The sequence below is a fragment of the Suricata suricatta genome, chromosome 1 (genome assembly GCF_006229205.1).
Source record: "Suricata suricatta isolate VVHF042 chromosome 1, meerkat_22Aug2017_6uvM2_HiC, whole genome shotgun sequence".
In the NCBI taxonomy this organism is placed as follows: Eukaryota; Metazoa; Chordata; class Mammalia; order Carnivora; family Herpestidae; genus Suricata; species Suricata suricatta.
The window spans coordinates 116,278,012-116,295,127 of NC_043700.1; the positions used below are offsets into that span (position 1 = coordinate 116,278,012).

At 32.4% G+C, this 17,116-nt stretch overlaps 1 protein-coding gene across 9 annotated transcripts in view; it reads right to left on the bottom strand.

Moving 5' to 3' along the window:
- The window catches only part of RAP1GDS1 (Rap1 GTPase-GDP dissociation stimulator 1), a 170,994-nt gene that overhangs the window by 50,637 nt on the left and 103,241 nt on the right, over positions 1-17,116 (bottom strand). For 7 of the 9 annotated variants that reach the window (XM_029942955.1, XM_029942971.1, XM_029943002.1 and 4 more), the window contains 2 exons: positions 15,709-15,855; positions 3,198-3,326 (listed from right to left, as the gene is read on the bottom strand). In XM_029942955.1, the coding sequence (XP_029798815.1) occupies positions 3,198-3,326; positions 15,709-15,855 (276 nt within the window). The remainder of the gene's footprint in view (positions 1-3,197; positions 3,327-15,708; positions 15,856-17,116) is intronic. The other 2 variants (XM_029943009.1, XM_029942979.1) reach the window with 1 other exon arrangement.

Consider the following 17,116-nt stretch of genomic DNA (forward strand, 5'->3'; position numbering starts at 1 on the left):
ATTGGTTACTTCTTGGCTTTCCAATTCAGGATTTAGATATCAAAGTATTGCTAAGTTAGTTACTGTTTGTCTTTCTTCCCAGATCCTAAAATGTTTTTGTCATCCTCTCTTCCTTCCTTTATTCCCTTTCCTTGAATATTTAAGCCTTTTAAAAAGTTTCCCTTTACTGTAGTTTTAGTTTCCAGAAGGAAGTGAAATTAAATGCAAATTTTTATTCTAACATCTCTACCCTCAAAATCTTAATGTTTTATTTTTATTTATTTTCTTAAAGGAACAGTTGTTTTTCTTTAACTTTTTAAATGTTTTTTATTTATTTTTGAGATAAAGAGAGACAGAGTGTGAGCAAGGAGGGTCAGAGAGAGGGAGACACAGAATCTGAAGCAGGCTCTAGGCTCTGAGCTAGCTGTCAGCACAGAGCCCGACGTGGGGATCGAACCCACGAACCATGAGATCATGACCTGAGCTGAAGCTGGATGCTTAACCAACTGAGCCACCCCGGTGCCCCAAAATCCTAATGTTTTAAACTGAAATTTTTCTTTATAAAAGATTCTGGAACCAAATAAAAAGGGGGAAAATATCACATTTAATCTATAATGTCAGATAAGAATGAAAACTTTAAAACTGTATTTATACTATAATTGTGAATATAGAAAAATTATGTATGCACATAAACTAGGGCTCAAAGAGAACAAAAATGCAGAGCTGCATTTTTCCTTTTTTTGTCCTTAATTCCACAAGAGATTGCACTTATTGAATTATTTTATATTTTATCTTTAAACTATGTGTTTTTATGAGCAAAAACCACAAAAATTTCTGTTTAACATTTTTATTTAAAAATATTGACAAAAAGTAACTCTAGCTTACTGTGATATGTCATATTCAGAAATCTGTAATATAATATGATAGAAACCTGACATTTACCCTACACTAATAAAAATAATACTATGTCAGTTTCTTAATTCATGGGGAATAAAGCACACACTAAAAAGAGAAACAGTATTCTGGGGCATAGAGGTTCTACTTCAGCGTTGATGTATAACTTAGCTAGTACATGAACATAACAGACTCATGATATAAACTCTAGAAGTCTTAGTATATAAAGGAATTTTTTCTTTTATCCTTTTGTCCTCCAAATGGAGTGAAGGCAGGAACAGCTGGAAACAGACTATGAAATTAGACTGAACTAATTGAGTGTATATCCAGCTTTTAATAAAAGCTAGGGAGAGGAGGCTGAATTAAGGTGGTCTATGTAATCTCTCAAATAAATCCTGATACCTTAACACAGACAACTCACATTAAATGATATTTATGTTTCTGTTACAAAGATTATGACATTATTAGGGATTATAACATGACTTCTGTTTTATTTCTACAAAGTATACTAAACATGAACTCCTACAATCTATCTTAATAATCTTATAAAACAGCATCTTATAAAACAATGAATAAATGTTCTTTTATTCTTGGTCTTACATGAATGACAGAAATATAGAGACAGTATGAAAAAGAAAAAAGCAGAGGTGAATAGAAGACAAGAACATTCATAAATACCAGGAGATGACCCACTGAATAAGAATGACTTTTCACACTGTGTGTCAACTACAGTAAAAAAAGAACAACAACAACAACTAGCTGTCGCATGAAAACAAATTAAATCTAAACCTGTTGCTATTCTTAAAAAATAATAAAAAGAGTTTTAGGGGCCTCTGGGTGGCTTAGTTGGTTAAGTGTCCGACTTCAGCTCAGGTCATAATCTCGCAGCTTGTGAGTTGCCCTGCATCAGCCTCTGTGCTGACAGCTCAGAGTCTGGAGCCTGCTCGGGATTCTGTGTCTCCCTCTCTCTCTGACCTTACTCTGTTCATTCATTCTCTCTCTCTCTCTGTTTCTCTCTCTCCCAAAAACAAAGATTTAAAAAAAATTAAAAACAAAGACTTCTAAAATTTAGCTCTGGTAAATAATCTCTATTCCTTTAAGTCAATGAAACAGTAAAGTACTGAGAAAAAGACTTTAATATGCAGTATGTAAGAACATGAGCTTTCAGTTAGAAAATCCAAGGTCAGAGTCCAGGTGGTTTTATTTATTTATTTATTTATAAAATGGGTATAATTAATAAATTAATTTGCTTTAGCTTTATATTTAGTTATGACAAAACATCATTTGGCCTCACTGTTCCTAAAATATTAAATTTATTATGAATATGGTTGTGGGGTAGATTCAGACCAGGAATTGTAACTTTATATCAAGAATTATGGGAAGGAAGGCCAGATAGAAGAACATCATTAATAAGGAGAAAAATGAAACAGAGAAAAGAGATAGGGGTGCTGGAGTCAACAGTCCCTTTCTCTGTTAAGACAGGGCTGTTTCCAGCATTGGTCTATTTCTGTCTGCCTTCTGATTTTCAAGGATTTCTCATAATTTTTTCTAATGCTGTTATAAACATATTCTTAATGAAAAAGCCCTCTATCATTTTGTAAAAATAGGGGGAAAAACCTTAGTGTGATAGATTCCTTTTTACCTGAAAGCAAATAATTTATATAAGATACAATAAATTAACCATTTTATTTTTGTCCTGGAAATAAAATACTTGATTTCAGGACTACCTCTCATATAAGAATACTAGTGGAAATCATTTTAAATATTCAACTCTATTAAATAACATACAAGTGAAAATTTTATTTATTTATTTACTTGATATTTATTCATTTTTGAGGGCCACGTGCATGCACATGTGCAACAGAGACAGAGAGAAAGAGAGAAAGAGAGAGAGAGAGAGAGAGAGAGAAGGAGAGAGCATGACCTGGGGAGGAGCAGAGAAACACAGAATGTGAAGAAGGCTCCAGGCTGTGAGTTGTCAGCAGGGAGCCTGATGCGGGGCTGGAACCCACAGTCTGTGAGATCATGACCTGAACTGAAGTTGCATGCTTAACCAATTGAGCCACCCAGGTGCCCCTACAAGTATAAATTTTAAATTTTGATAAATAAAACAAAGAGGGACGCAAAGCTGCTCCAATTACTAACAATACAATCATAAAATATAATTAGATCTACTTTTTTTTTTTAAACATTGAAGCAACTATCTACAATGCTTCCAAAATAATATATCTACATGGATCTCCAGTTGTTAACATCTAAAGGAAAAATTTATTGTGAGTACACTGATAAGTTAATTACATTTGTGGTTCATGATGAGGACTTACCAAGTTCTGCTAAGTTGCCAAATGCAACAAGACACATTTCTGTAAGAGCTGCATTTTGGCAATGGATGCCCAGTAATTTCACTAAGGTAGGTATAACGCCCATATTGATAAGCTGAGCTTGAAGGGAATCTGTAAAAAACAAACAAACAAACAAAAGTGTTTATGTACCAAATGAACATTAGCAAGAAGAAAACATCTCTTATTCTCCCTATTGCAAACTCAATACTATTTCAAGGACAGTAAAATGAGATTAAGTTAATCCATATAACTGTCTGAAAAATTTTAGAACACTGGTACACAAGTTTTGAATTTTTACAATGATTAAAGGAAATTCAGAAATAAAAATAAATAATAAATCATTTTTAAAAAGCAGGGTCATATACCTTTGTAGAGTAGGCTTTAAAAACATATAAATAATTAAACATTATCACTTGTTGTTAAGTGAAAAGGTTAGTCAAAGTAATCTTTATATTATAAGAAAATCAGAGTATATGAAAAGCACAGAAAACCCAATTTAATAAAGACCAAGAGAAGACAAAATCTTAGAATTGTTCAAAAATAGTTGCTTCAAAATAAAGAATAAAAAGTATATATAATACACAAAAATTTGGTTATTTGCAGCAGAGCGTTCTTCGATGACTGCTAGGAAGGAAAGTAGTTTTAACGAACAAGGAAAAATTAGTTAAAATAGTTTTCTTTTCAAAGTTTTCTTTAATAATAGTGACAAGTATCTTAGTAAAGAAAGGAAAATTTGGCTTGAGAGGTGAAGAGAATGAGATCAATATGCTTTGTCATCATTGTTTGCCTTCATTTTCTAAGTAACTAATTGGTTTAAAGTATTTAATATGCCTTGGATTTCCACAATGGTTCTTCATGAACAATTAGAATAGAATACCTGTACCAAAGCTGAAGGTAAATAAACCAAATGAAAATCGAAAGTAGCCGCTGTTAGAATAAGCTAAGAAAAACATAAACATTCACGTTTAGCAGAACACTACTAATAACCATTTCACCCAAAGATGCAAGAATGCTGTCAAAATTCTTTTAAAAATTATATGGCATTTTTAAGATAATAATTTCTTCCAAATTCTTTCAAGTTCCCTATTGGGAATCTAAAGATAAAAATCCTGTTTATTACAAACACATTTTCTTTTTAGCATGGATCCCTTGACAGTTTGCTTACTAATCCTTCATCACTCTTTATAGTTCTGAACCAATAGATAAGGAGGCAGTTGGGTGATTATCAGATAAGAACATGAAGGCCATTGAGCTGCCTCACTTTCCAGTTGATTATACGCCTGGCAGTCTTGGTAGTTAATTTTTCCTGTTTTCAGAGTAAGTTATGAAGAGACAGCCAACAGAGGCTTATCACAGTGAAAACTGAATCACCATAACAGTAGTTATACGTACTATCTGGTTCAGTTGTTGGGGGCCTATCTATCCTAGAAAGGTGTCTATTACCAAAACAAGAAAACAGGCCTGAGAAAAAGGGAAGTTTACATCTAGAGTTCAAAAAATCTAAAAACAATTTCATATTTTGCAATGAAGTTAAGAAATCTGTTATAAAGAGACAGAAATAAAAGAATATCTTCAACTAAATGATGTTTCTATGCTTTTGATGTTAAATATTTTTTCTTACTCAGCAACTGATGAAAGATTCATAATATTTAAATGATCTTATAAGCAAATTACTTATAAGGTATAGTATTATGTGTTATACTGGCAGAAAATTTGTATTGTGGTTACAGTATTTGTAATGATCATGCACCAATAAGCTTTCCAAGTTAGAAATTATTTTGATTACTTACCAGTAAAGTTCCTTATTATTGGATCACCTTTGCAGATCTTTGTTTGTTAGCAGTATTTTTAACTTTCATTTATTTATTTACTCATTTTGACTACCTCTTCAAATACTGCAGAGCTGTTGAATCATTAAATTTCAGGTATGTAAGCGTGAGCACTAGCGCATGCATTGAGTGTGAGTCAAACTCCACTATATGTCTGCATATATGTAAGCATCACACACCCCCTCAGTACTGTTGGTTCAAACTATAAAAATCCAACAGTCCAGGGACATCAGAGGAACAACAAATTTTATGAAAGAGATAACTCAATAGAATGCCACGTAGAAGATGATGTTCTTCATATTCTCCTAACTTGGCATCTCTACCACTTTCGTGGACTGCTTTTAAGGTATTATGAATTTTGGTTCCAGGGAAATGAGGGACAAAAAGGTATGAAATGTTGCATAGTTTCATAAAATCTTTGGTATACAAATTGAAGCAGTAATATTTGAAACTGTAGTAGATTGGGAGAAAAAGTATAGCCCATCGGCATTTGGTGTGAATCGCCATAATTCATGAAAATCACTTTATTTTGGGAAAATGTGTTTTAAAGCTACCCAGGAGCCAAATTAATTGTATATTCACATACAACACACATACCACACACAAGTGAAGAGAAAAATTATATAGTCATCCAATGGACATACCCACTTTTGACCACTTGAGTGCTTTCATTTATATTCACTTCTATGAGGCTAACTAAAACAAAAATTATACTCAAATACCTCTAGAGTCTGTTTATACCAATCGCAAGCAGGTCATTCTCCTTCGATAATGAAGGCCCAAACAAGGGAAAAAAAACTTTACTCAAATAGACTGAAACAAATTTTCATTTCAAGATAAGCAGGCATCCTAGAACATGGTTCTCAAAATGGGGTCCCTAAGACCCTTTTAGAGAATCACAAAATCAAAACTATTTCATAAAAATACCAAGATTTCATGTGCCTTTTTCACTGTATTGATATTTACAAAGTAGTGCAAAAACAATGATGGGTAAAAACGCTGGGGCTTTATTATGACCCAGTCAGTGGCACCAAATTGTGTTGGTAATCATCATATTCTTCCGCATCACACATTCAAAGCAAAATAAATGCTATTCTTCACAGCATTATTTTTAATTTTGCATTTCTTAAAGTAGGTTGCATGCCCAATGTGGGGCTTGAACTCATGACCCTCAAATCAAGTCATATGCTTTACTGACTGAGTCAGTCAGGTGTTCCAGCAATATTTTAAATACTGAAGTTATTTTTCAAAAACTGATGTGGTAACATGAGTTGTTTAATATGCAATATTAAAATTTTTGTTTCCATTTTAATTTCTAATATGATAGATATTGGTAAATGTAGCCCATATTTTTATAGCCCATATTTATAAACAAAAGTTCTAAAGGGTCTTCAGAAAATTTTAAGTGTCTAAAAGAGTTGAGAGACCAAAAGTTTAAGAACCACTGCCAAAGGATTACCTACCTTTTAGAGACTGAAAATAAAACAAAACAAAACATGGAATAGAGATTCTGAAATTCAATGATGTGCTTGGCAGATGAGATAACAGGAAAAGAAAAATTAAAAGCATGGTAGGAATCCTAGATTTTGGTGTTCAGATATTTTAAGCAAAATTATATTAAGCACCTGGACATCTTATTTTGCTTATTTGAGTAGAAACTCTCCCTATGCCTAGGAGACTATTCCATGATTGGGTCTATTTGCCTATTTCAGTTACAACTTAGTATGTTAGCTAGCAATAGTTTTTTGGGGGATGGGGGAGTTATGTAGAATAACTTGTGTGATTGAATAAATTGGCATTAATTCTTACTGCTGGAAGCAAATGATGAAGCTTAATCACTTTTTCTTATTGCCCAAAAAAAGCTGATGAATGGTCTTCAAAGGATAGTAGGTGACACACTCATGTTATTATGAATGGTTCTCAGTATGACTTTTAAATCAAAGACTAACTAAAAGAAATTCTTAGAGCCAGAAACAGTTCACATTCTCTAGAACTGAAAAAGTGAAACAGTGCAAGACTGTGAATTTTGCATTCTTCAATGAATACCAGCAACTCCAGGGGAATGTTTATCAGGGCTCAACAAACACAATTCACAAAATGCAACCCAGGCTTGTACATAGCAAACACTTATGTGTGAAAGACAGTCTTTAGACAGCACAATGTCATAAACGTCTGAAGACTTAAAAACTGCTCCTGACACACATCACAGACAAATACTGACCAAAATACAGAATTACAAAATATCAAGATGACAGGCCCTACATGATCTATGTGGAGGAAGAGGAAGAAAGGCACTGAGGGGGTGCAATACAGATGCATATACAAAGAGATATAAGGCAATCAACGCATGCGCTGGTGTGAACACTTACCTACCTACATTTGAATTTCAATGGTTCCAAGTTCTTCAGGTCACACTCATGGAAACTCCAAAGAATGGAGATCTGGAGAGAAGATCTTAAGTTGAAGAACCTTTTTCCCCCTGAATTTTAAGTTTAATGTTTAAAACATTGGTATAGATAGATTATAGGTCCAGAAAAGGAACCCAGTAACTCAACTGAAATTAATGTTGATCAATTACTATAAAGAATAAGTTTCTTAAGAAGGCTGTAACACAGGTTTACCTTATTTATTAAGAGAAGGCCCTTATAGACAATGTTATAAGATTATTAAGCTTATTGGTAAATAGGATTTAATGATGAAACTGTGTCAAGATATACACAACTCAAAATACATATTCTCTACCTTAGTATGTATTATAGTATGTGTACTATTCATAGTATAAAGAGTACAATATTCCTATTTACAGGCTTGCATAAAAGCCCCATCTACAACCAAGTGAAATATACACAGTTGAAACAAAAACAAGCAAACATAAATCTTGATGAAGAGTTCTAATACAAATTGGATAAAAGCCATTTGAGAATAAAGACTGAAGAAAGTGTCCCTAATTTTGGCATATAATTACTTCCAGAAAAGGATATAAAATTAAAAATGATGTAAAGCAGTGAATAGAAAGGAGAAGTTTAAACAAGTTGTAGTGAATATAATAGTGAAAAGTAAACTGACTTTACAGCTACCAAGAGGATGATTCATGGTTAAAAACTTTACACTTACACATGTGCAGGCACAAGTTAAGACTTTCTTTTCAGTTACTTATTACTTAATAATCTTTTCTTGATTGTTCAGGAAAGTGGAGAACTTTTATTCTAAACCTAGTGTTGACTATATAAAAAGTAAAAATACATGTGTTTAAAATTAACTTCAAATCAAGTATTTTAAAAGCTCTCTTTAAACAAAAACATGCATTATGTGTTCTATACCTGGATTATCCCTATAATTTAAGACCCAGGTTATGTTTTTCAATGATAAACAGGAATTGCAGTGAAAAAAAAGAGAAAGAGAATCAAGATCCATTAGTACTGAGAATGGTGGAGGTTTAAAGCAACACCTTTAAAAAATTCTTGCTTTCTAACAGTTAACAATTAAAAATAGAAGAGAATTCAACAGTTTTTTCTTGGTTCTGAAAACCAGGAGTCTCTATAAGAGCAAAATTTCCCTTTTTTGGTAAAACTTTTAGAGATAATGACAAAATTATGAGTGAGTATAATGTAAAACAACAGCAACAACAAAATCCGCAAAGCAAAATCACAAAAGGAAAAACGGTTTATTATTCTGAAGACACCTATCCATTTACTTTTCTCAATCCAATGACATCTAGAGTGATTATGTCTCAATCTAGAATAGTAGATCACTTTTTTTTCTCCTAGACTTACTTCAGTTTAAATTATTACTACAGATCAACTCTTGTTATAATGAATACTGCTAAAAAGGAAATTTCTACAAATATGTCTACTCCGACTGAAGAAAACTATGCTTTCATCGCAGACAAAAAACTGTTTTTCAAAAGTTAAAATTTTGTGTTGTTTGTGTTTTCTTTTAAGAGGACTACTATCAGCTGCTGCTTAAGCAGCTCTTAGTGGGAGAAATATATCCTGTCTCTGCTCTCATTGCTGGGAGAGAGGTCATATCCATAGCAGGTGAAAATTTAAGTGTAAATTTTTGTATAGCAAATCAGGCTAAATGTCAGGTTAATGTACATCACAACATGTATATTTTACAAACATATATCTTTAAAAACATAAAAAGTCTTTTATTTTGCAAAAGAATTTACTGGCTTAAAAAAAACAAACAAACATATATTACTAATTACCCTGGAGCATTACTAAGCTTTTACACTTTAAAATTATACTGAACTTATTTGCAACACACAAACTGTGTTAACAAGATACATCTACATAACCAAAAGATTTCTGATTTCTAGCCAATATCCATCTTTCAAACAGTATTTACTTAAAAATGTTTCCGTTAACAAAATATAGGCAGTTTGGTGTTGACTGGATTTTACTGGTAATTAGAAAGCAGGATTACTAATTTTTATACAAATGAATTTATTTATGATACCTCTCTCTCAAGGCAGATATGATAAGCAGCCTCCATTAAAGATGGACTGATATGTGGCCAAAATCTATCATTCATCCCTGGCTTTAGCCTTGGCTCTAAGAAGGCCAAACACCTGAATACTTACTCCAATGTCATTTCTGGAACCTACAGACATGGTCAATAATCATGTAACACCATCATATTTCAATTGGTGTAGTAACGTCAATAAGAAATACAAGGCCTGGTCTTTCAGTTTTACTATTACTCTATATACTCATTTTTAAGTATAGGTAAGCATTTCATGCATAAAGAAAATCTCCCACTGTGCTTCATATGCTGAAATTCTGTCAGTCAGCTGAAATGTAAATGTATATTTACATTGCATTATTTAAAATGTGGCAATAACTAATGATGGTGAGAAGTATACAAATGAAAAAATTAAATCAAGGCAGAATAATAGAGATTAGATTATCCTCTTTAGAATTTACAATAATAAATGGTAGGAGCTGTTTTTAAGTTTTAGTTACTTAATTTCATTCAGGCCTTGAATCTTTCAAAAAGTCCAACTGGAAATTCTTTGTATCTTGTGAGGATGAATTAAAATCAGAAAGCCAACTGTGCCACCTCAAACTTTTATTATGAGGAAAATCTTGAAAATGATATTCAATAATATCTACAATTAATCATCTTCAATCCAGACACGAAGCAAATAAAGAAAAACATGTTCGAGAATGAGGACTCCCAAACATCTTTTGTAACTCTACTGCCCTTGGTTAAAACTGCAATATCTATTTAGTATCACAATTTTAATGTACTATTATGATTATAGGGAAAATCTAGAAGCTGAAAATGCTAAGAAAGTATTATTTGTGTAATATAATGCCAAAATTTAAGTCATTAACAAAAAAAATAAGAATCATTTCATTTTCTTTCTGATAAAATTAGATTCTTACATTCAGAAGTTCATTCTATAATGGTCAGAGCTAAATAGTGCCACTACTTGACCATGTGGAATTAAACCAAGTGTGCATTTGGTACACTTCTACTAAAAACCAAGTTCTTACCCTATCCATTATGTAATAGCATTATAGTAATTTTTCAGAAGGATTATGATGAAAAGCTAAGCTAGTCTAATAGGTCCAAGTTATAGACAAATAAGCAGGAGGAAGGCACAGAAAATTTAACTGCTCTGTCCTTCAGTGAAATAATTTGTTTAAAATGACATTTGTAGCAGAACTTCATGAGTGCAATCTGGGCAAGTAAATTTGAATGCTCTGTTGGAGAAACAGTGGAAATTAAGAAATCTTTTTTTTTTAATTTGTTTTAACATTTATTTTTGAGAGACCGAGAGAGATAGATCATGAGCAGGGGTGGGCAGAGAGAGAGAGGGACACCCAGAATTGGAAACAGGCTCCAGGATATGAACTGTCAGCACAGAGCCTGATGCAGGGCTCAAACCTATGAACCATGAGATCATGACCTGAGCCAAAGTCAGACGCTCAACAGCCTGAGCCGCCCAGGCGCCCTAAGAAATCTTTTACAAAAGTTTTTAAAGCCTAAAAACTTTCCAGGTGCACAATAAGTCTTTACACAATTTACAATTTGTTTAACATAATAGAGTACTTTAGTTTGACCAACAGGCCTTTAAAAGATGTGAGCTTAAAAACACATCTCCCAGGTCTTTCTAAACAGAGAAAAGAAATGAACAGAAAATACACTGAAAATGGTAAACTGGAAAATCAGCATAATTAAGGGGGTGAGACAATAAATTGCAAAGATAAAATTTTACATTTTGATTTTTTTTCACCTTAAAGTTAGGCCAAAAAATACTTAGAAAGTATATGTAATCATTAATTAACTTGAACCGATAGTAAATAAACTACAGAAATAGTTCCTCACTCATGCAAAGCAAATCATTTTCTAAACATCTAACATCTAGAAAGTCTTCTTTTTTATCTGTAATAAAGTAATACCAAAACATAAAAATGAACAAGTTGCTCAGGTCAAATTGCTTCTTAGTTTTTAAGCAGGATTATTCCTTATTAATTTCTATTCTTCCTATTTTAAGTAGGAAGAAAAATCAAGTAAGGCAAGTTACTGGACTGAATTCACTAGGAAAATGATTAAAACTGTGAAACTGTTGCTGAAGGTTGAAATGAAGGTAGCAGCTAAAATTAATTCTGTATTAAGTAATCTTTACTTCGAGGAGAGAAAATACTCTACAGACATATTTTAAACAACTGAATTTATGTACTAGGCTGAATACTTAAATTCAATTGTTAGCTCCACCAACATACCCTTGCATTTGAGTTGCATTTACTAAACTGCACAGCCTCCCTTCAACCATAGTTCAGTTTCCATGAGACTATGCAGTAAATGAATGTGAGAATTTTCCTAAGAGTATCTCAGAGAGATTTTAGAAACTGCAAAAAAAGAGAAATTAGTCTTTTAGTAACAGGGAGGTAAGACATTAGAGAAAAGTCAGCTCTATTTGTAAAAAGTCATATATATATATATATTCATATATATGGCACATATATATGATATATATTCATACATATCGTATCCTCAAATTGTCTGGTATCCTATATATCCAATATATATCATATTCCTTAATTGATACCACATATATATATCACATATTATGTAATATGGGTCACATGAAGAAGCCAGTAACACATTGTATATTATGTTAATCATTTTAGAAAGAAACTAATTTTTCCTTTCTTGATGGTAACTTTATTTCCTTTACTTTTCTCTCTTATGGCAGTTTATGTAAGACAAGTACCTTTGTCCTTGTTTTATTGCTTACTATCAATAATTTTCTTAAGAATTATAACAGTTTCCCCTGTATTTTATGTATCTAGTATAGGGATATTAAGAAAAAAAATTACCTTCTCAATTACAGAGTTTCCCAAGAGATATTTACTGATTAATCATGGTTATTACACATTACATGTAAGATAATAAAAATGGTAACCACCAAATGATTCCTCAACAAAGTATTAAATTATGCTGGTGCTTTGCTTTAGATTACTGGTTTGTTTCTATTCAAATTCAATCAACTTTCAAGTATACATGTGCAGACTTACTAAATTTGTGGATCACCTAAATTTTTAATGATAGATTTAATGACATTATCAGAATGTTTTAATGCCACCTTCGGCAGCTGTCATGTATGTGAACAGAGAATGTCAACTAACATAGTTGGCAAAAGCTTATCATGCTTCTAATAGAATTAATACAGAAAATACATTCCAAAAGCCGATTTTTCTTCCAAATATTGATTTTGCTAATAAAAAAAATTTAGACAATAGTAAATGCAATCAATATCAAAAGATCTGAAGTTAGCCAAAAAGACCTAATATTTAAGTAGGAAAGTCTTTTTTCTTTTTTTCAGGTTTTTTTTTTTAATTTCAATATTTTATTGTCAAGTTGTTTTCCATACAACACCCAGTGCTCTTCCCCATAAGTGCCCTCCACCATCACCACCACCCCTTTTCCCCCCTCCCCCAGGAAAGTCTTTAAACAAGCATTTTGAAGAAGTAATCAACAGAAAAACAATGCAATAATTATGTAAAATAAAAAATAATATAATTTACGTAAAAGAGTATTATGGAGAAAAAGAATCACTTCAAAAACTATGATCCCCATGAGAGACAAATATAAACACAAGCAGAGGAAAGATAGTTACACATTTGTTATCTGTTTAAAATACTAAAGATAACTTCTATTTTATCTAATAAGTTTTGAAAGCTGCATTCAAGTAGCAGCTTTTAGAATAATGGAATAAAAACACTTCTGCTCCAGTAAATTTCTGAGAAAAGTTAATGAAGTTTCCTGAAGTATCTATTTTTGGGGAATACTTGCACACCTGGAAAAAAGCCTACCCTTACAAAACTAGTAAGTGCATTTCAATTGTGGACTCTCTATGTTAATCATTTCCTTTTCAGTACACATGTCTACACAATGTAATATACTACTGTAGGGACTCAAAGGAAATTGCAATCTCCTTTGGATTAGAATTAGTGATATTTTATATACCATTTAGCCATTTGATATGTTTTTGTACAGATCTTTGAACAATAACTTCCTCAAAGGACAATGAGTTTAAATTCATAAGACTAGTTCCTTTATATCCAAAGCTGCTATAATAGTTTCTTTCATTTACCTTTCTAAACCATTCCCCTACTTAGCACTTGTCCCCTTTCTCAGGTGTCCAAGATGAACACCCAAAGAAGATGGATGTCCAAGATGTCCCAAATGAAGTTGAAGAGAAAGGAAGTGACACGAACTGGCCAATGATTTCTTAATGCAATTCAGACACATGTGTATTATGGTCAAATTTCAATTATTTAGGAACTAGCTCCTGAATTTGTAGATTACCTAGACTCTCTCATTTCTGTTTTTCCTGTTCATTTTCTTTTCAAAAATGATTCACCAGGGTAAAAAAGAAAAAAAATAGTGGTAGTTGTCCCTATAAAGACTACCATTTATTACTAGTTTGAGTTTAATAGGCCAGCAATTTGACAAAAAACTATTTTATTATTACTGTTGTTGGAAATTTTAATTCAAAGATTTAAAACTGTAATCCCTGTATAGGAGGTGACCAGAGGTCACATTCTAAGATTAGCTTGTATGCTGCTAAAAACAAAACAAAACAAAACAACAACAACAACAACAAAAAAACCCATATGTAATCCAACATTAAAAAATCAGATACTACAAGAAAAGAGATTTTCAGTCCCCCCACCCTATCTCCAAATGAAAAGATTTGGCAGTATTTGGCCACATTGCTATATAGAAACCACTGGCTCGAGGAGAGTAGTGACTCTCCCCATACATTGGGACAAGGGCTATAGTCCCCACCATTTGTGGCTGTCACCAATACCAAGGCCAAATGTCAGCCATTTGTCATCAATGTTTATCTTTTTTTTTTAATTATTCAGAATATTTCTTTGGACTTGTGACTAACAAAACTGTAAACTGAAAAATATGCCTAAAGGTCCATGTGTTTCTAGAACACATGAAAGTAAAGAATAATGTGTTCCATATGCAAATAAAATTTGTCAAAGACTGCAGCTTAACATGCCATTATAAAACAAACCACAAAAAGACCTTTTGTGTGTTACAGTCTAGAAAGCTATCAGAATTTCTGAGTGTTTGATCCATGCTGTAACTTACATAAGATGAATCATTTTTTGTGACATTCAAAAGTATACTGAAGCTTTCATATTACTGGTTTTATGTTCATTTAATTAATAACCATATGGGTTATCTGAATATTTTGACATGTTGCTAGGTTCTAAGAATGTTTTACAGAGAAAAGAAACTTCTACTGACAAGCATTTATTAAATTTCTAAAATCAGAAACTGCAATTGCTCTGAACTTTATTTTCCTAAGGCCAGATTTTATTTAAAAATTTCTTCTGGGGCCTGGGTGGCTCAGTTGGTTAAGTGTCTAACTCTTGATTTTGGCTCAGGTCATGATCTCACAGTTCATGAGTTCAAGCTCTGCACTGGGCTGTCCTTGTGCCTGGGAGTTTCTTTCTCTCTCTCTGTCCCTCCCTATTTGCACACTGTTTCTCTCAAAAATAAACATTAAAAAAAATTAAAAAGTTTTTTCTATTCTTACAAGTAAATCTAGTATCTAGATTTATATAGACAGTATTTATCTATTCCTGACATTTATAGTAATATATATAGTAATAAATGTGAAGCTATTTTTTTTAATGTTTTTTACATTTATTATTGAGACAGACACAGAGCATGAGTGGGGGAGGGGCAGAGAGAGAGAGAGAGACAGAATCTGAAGCAGGCTCTAGGCTCCAAGCTGTCAGCACGCGGGGCTCAAACCCACGAACCATGAGATCATGACCTGAGCTGAAGCTGAACGCTTAACCAACTGAGCCACTCTGGAACCCCGAAGCTATTTCAATATTGTTTATTTTTAAAATGTGCATAGTGAGAAATCTTAAACCATACCATTATGTTGTTTTGTTTTTGGTATTAAGTAACATGGGTAACCCTTCAGAAATTCATCCCATTTAATAAATTAGACCATTCTGTATTTTTGAAACATTAACTTAATGTTGGCTAGTTATTGATTTTATGTGCCACTTATGGATTCTTTGTTCATCATTTCTCTAAATATTTTTGGTTTGTACTGTAGTTTGATTTTTAATTTTCCCCCAGAGATAAAGCAAGTTTTCAATTTTGTTTACCATTCTCATTGCTATAGTTCATCAGCATGCCACAAAAGACAGTCAAGAGCTTCTCATTGGCGGGGTCTGTTCTACTGCACAGTGACCTTAAATGGTCAATTACAATCTGTGCACCACCTGCTTGGTCAACTGCACTTCTGCCCTCATCTGTAAAACAAAGAGTTAAATTAAAAATAAAAGAAAAAAGAAATGTACCTTACAATTTCAAATATAAAACATAACAGTGTTAATCCTTATTTAGTGAGTAAGTAGAAAATAAATCTAAGCAGGGCATTAAATATGTCTTTTTGGAAAAACAAAACAAAACAAGTAAACATGGAAATGGGGGTGGGATGGGGAAAAGAGACAATCACTTTTTCAGAGAAAAAAGATTATTCTCACTGGCATCATATAGGAGCCTAAAGAACTCTGTGTTCTAGAAATGTATGACTATTACATGTGAAAATTTTCACCTCCTCATTCACAATTGACAATTGTGTGTAAGAGGAAAAAAAAACCAGGAACTAATATTTTGTAGACATTTTTTTTCTCAGTTTGGAAACTACTAAATATATCTTTTCTATCAGTGTTTTTAAAAGTTAGTTATTACCAAAGAAAACCATCTGAGATATGGAATAATTCTAGATCACAAAATATAATTCCTAAGTATTAGTACTAGGGTCTTTTTAATGGCATTTCTATAGTCTATAAGCATGTTCCCATTCTCAATTCTTGCTATTTTGTGTTTCATCTTTCCGTATTCCCTTCATTCTGGAACACACCAACATACTTCAGCATTACAACCAGTAGCCAAACTGGTGGTCAAACATACCTTCTGTAATGTATACATATATATTACATAGAACAGATGTCATTTAACTACTGGAACATATAAAGAGCTTTCAAATACTTTCTAATCCCTGAGCATAGGAATGGAAAGAGATGAAAGAAAGGGTATCTGCCTTTCTAAACCTGATTTCCTCATATAAAAGAAGAGAGACTCTAGAACAGTGCTGTCCAATAGAAATCTGAGAGCCTAAGAGTGAGCCACATTAATATGTATTTTAAATTTACTAGAAGCCACATTAAAAATATAAAAAGAAACAGATAAAAAAATTGTAATAATTTTATAGAACCCGATAAGACATCATCCCATCATGCAATCAACATACAAGTTATTAGTGAAATATTTTATGTTGTTGTTTTATGTGACAAGTCTTTGAAATCTGAGTGTACTTTACACTTACAGTTACATGTTAATGTAGACAAGCCACATTTCACAACTGTTTAATAGCCAAACCTGGCTAGTCGCCACCACACTGGACAGTGCAGCTACAGAAGCATACTATAAAGAATCAGTAAAAGAAATGACTCACAAAGGAATTATAGCTATGAAGGTAGTTAGTAAATGAAAGATTTCTTCCCTAAT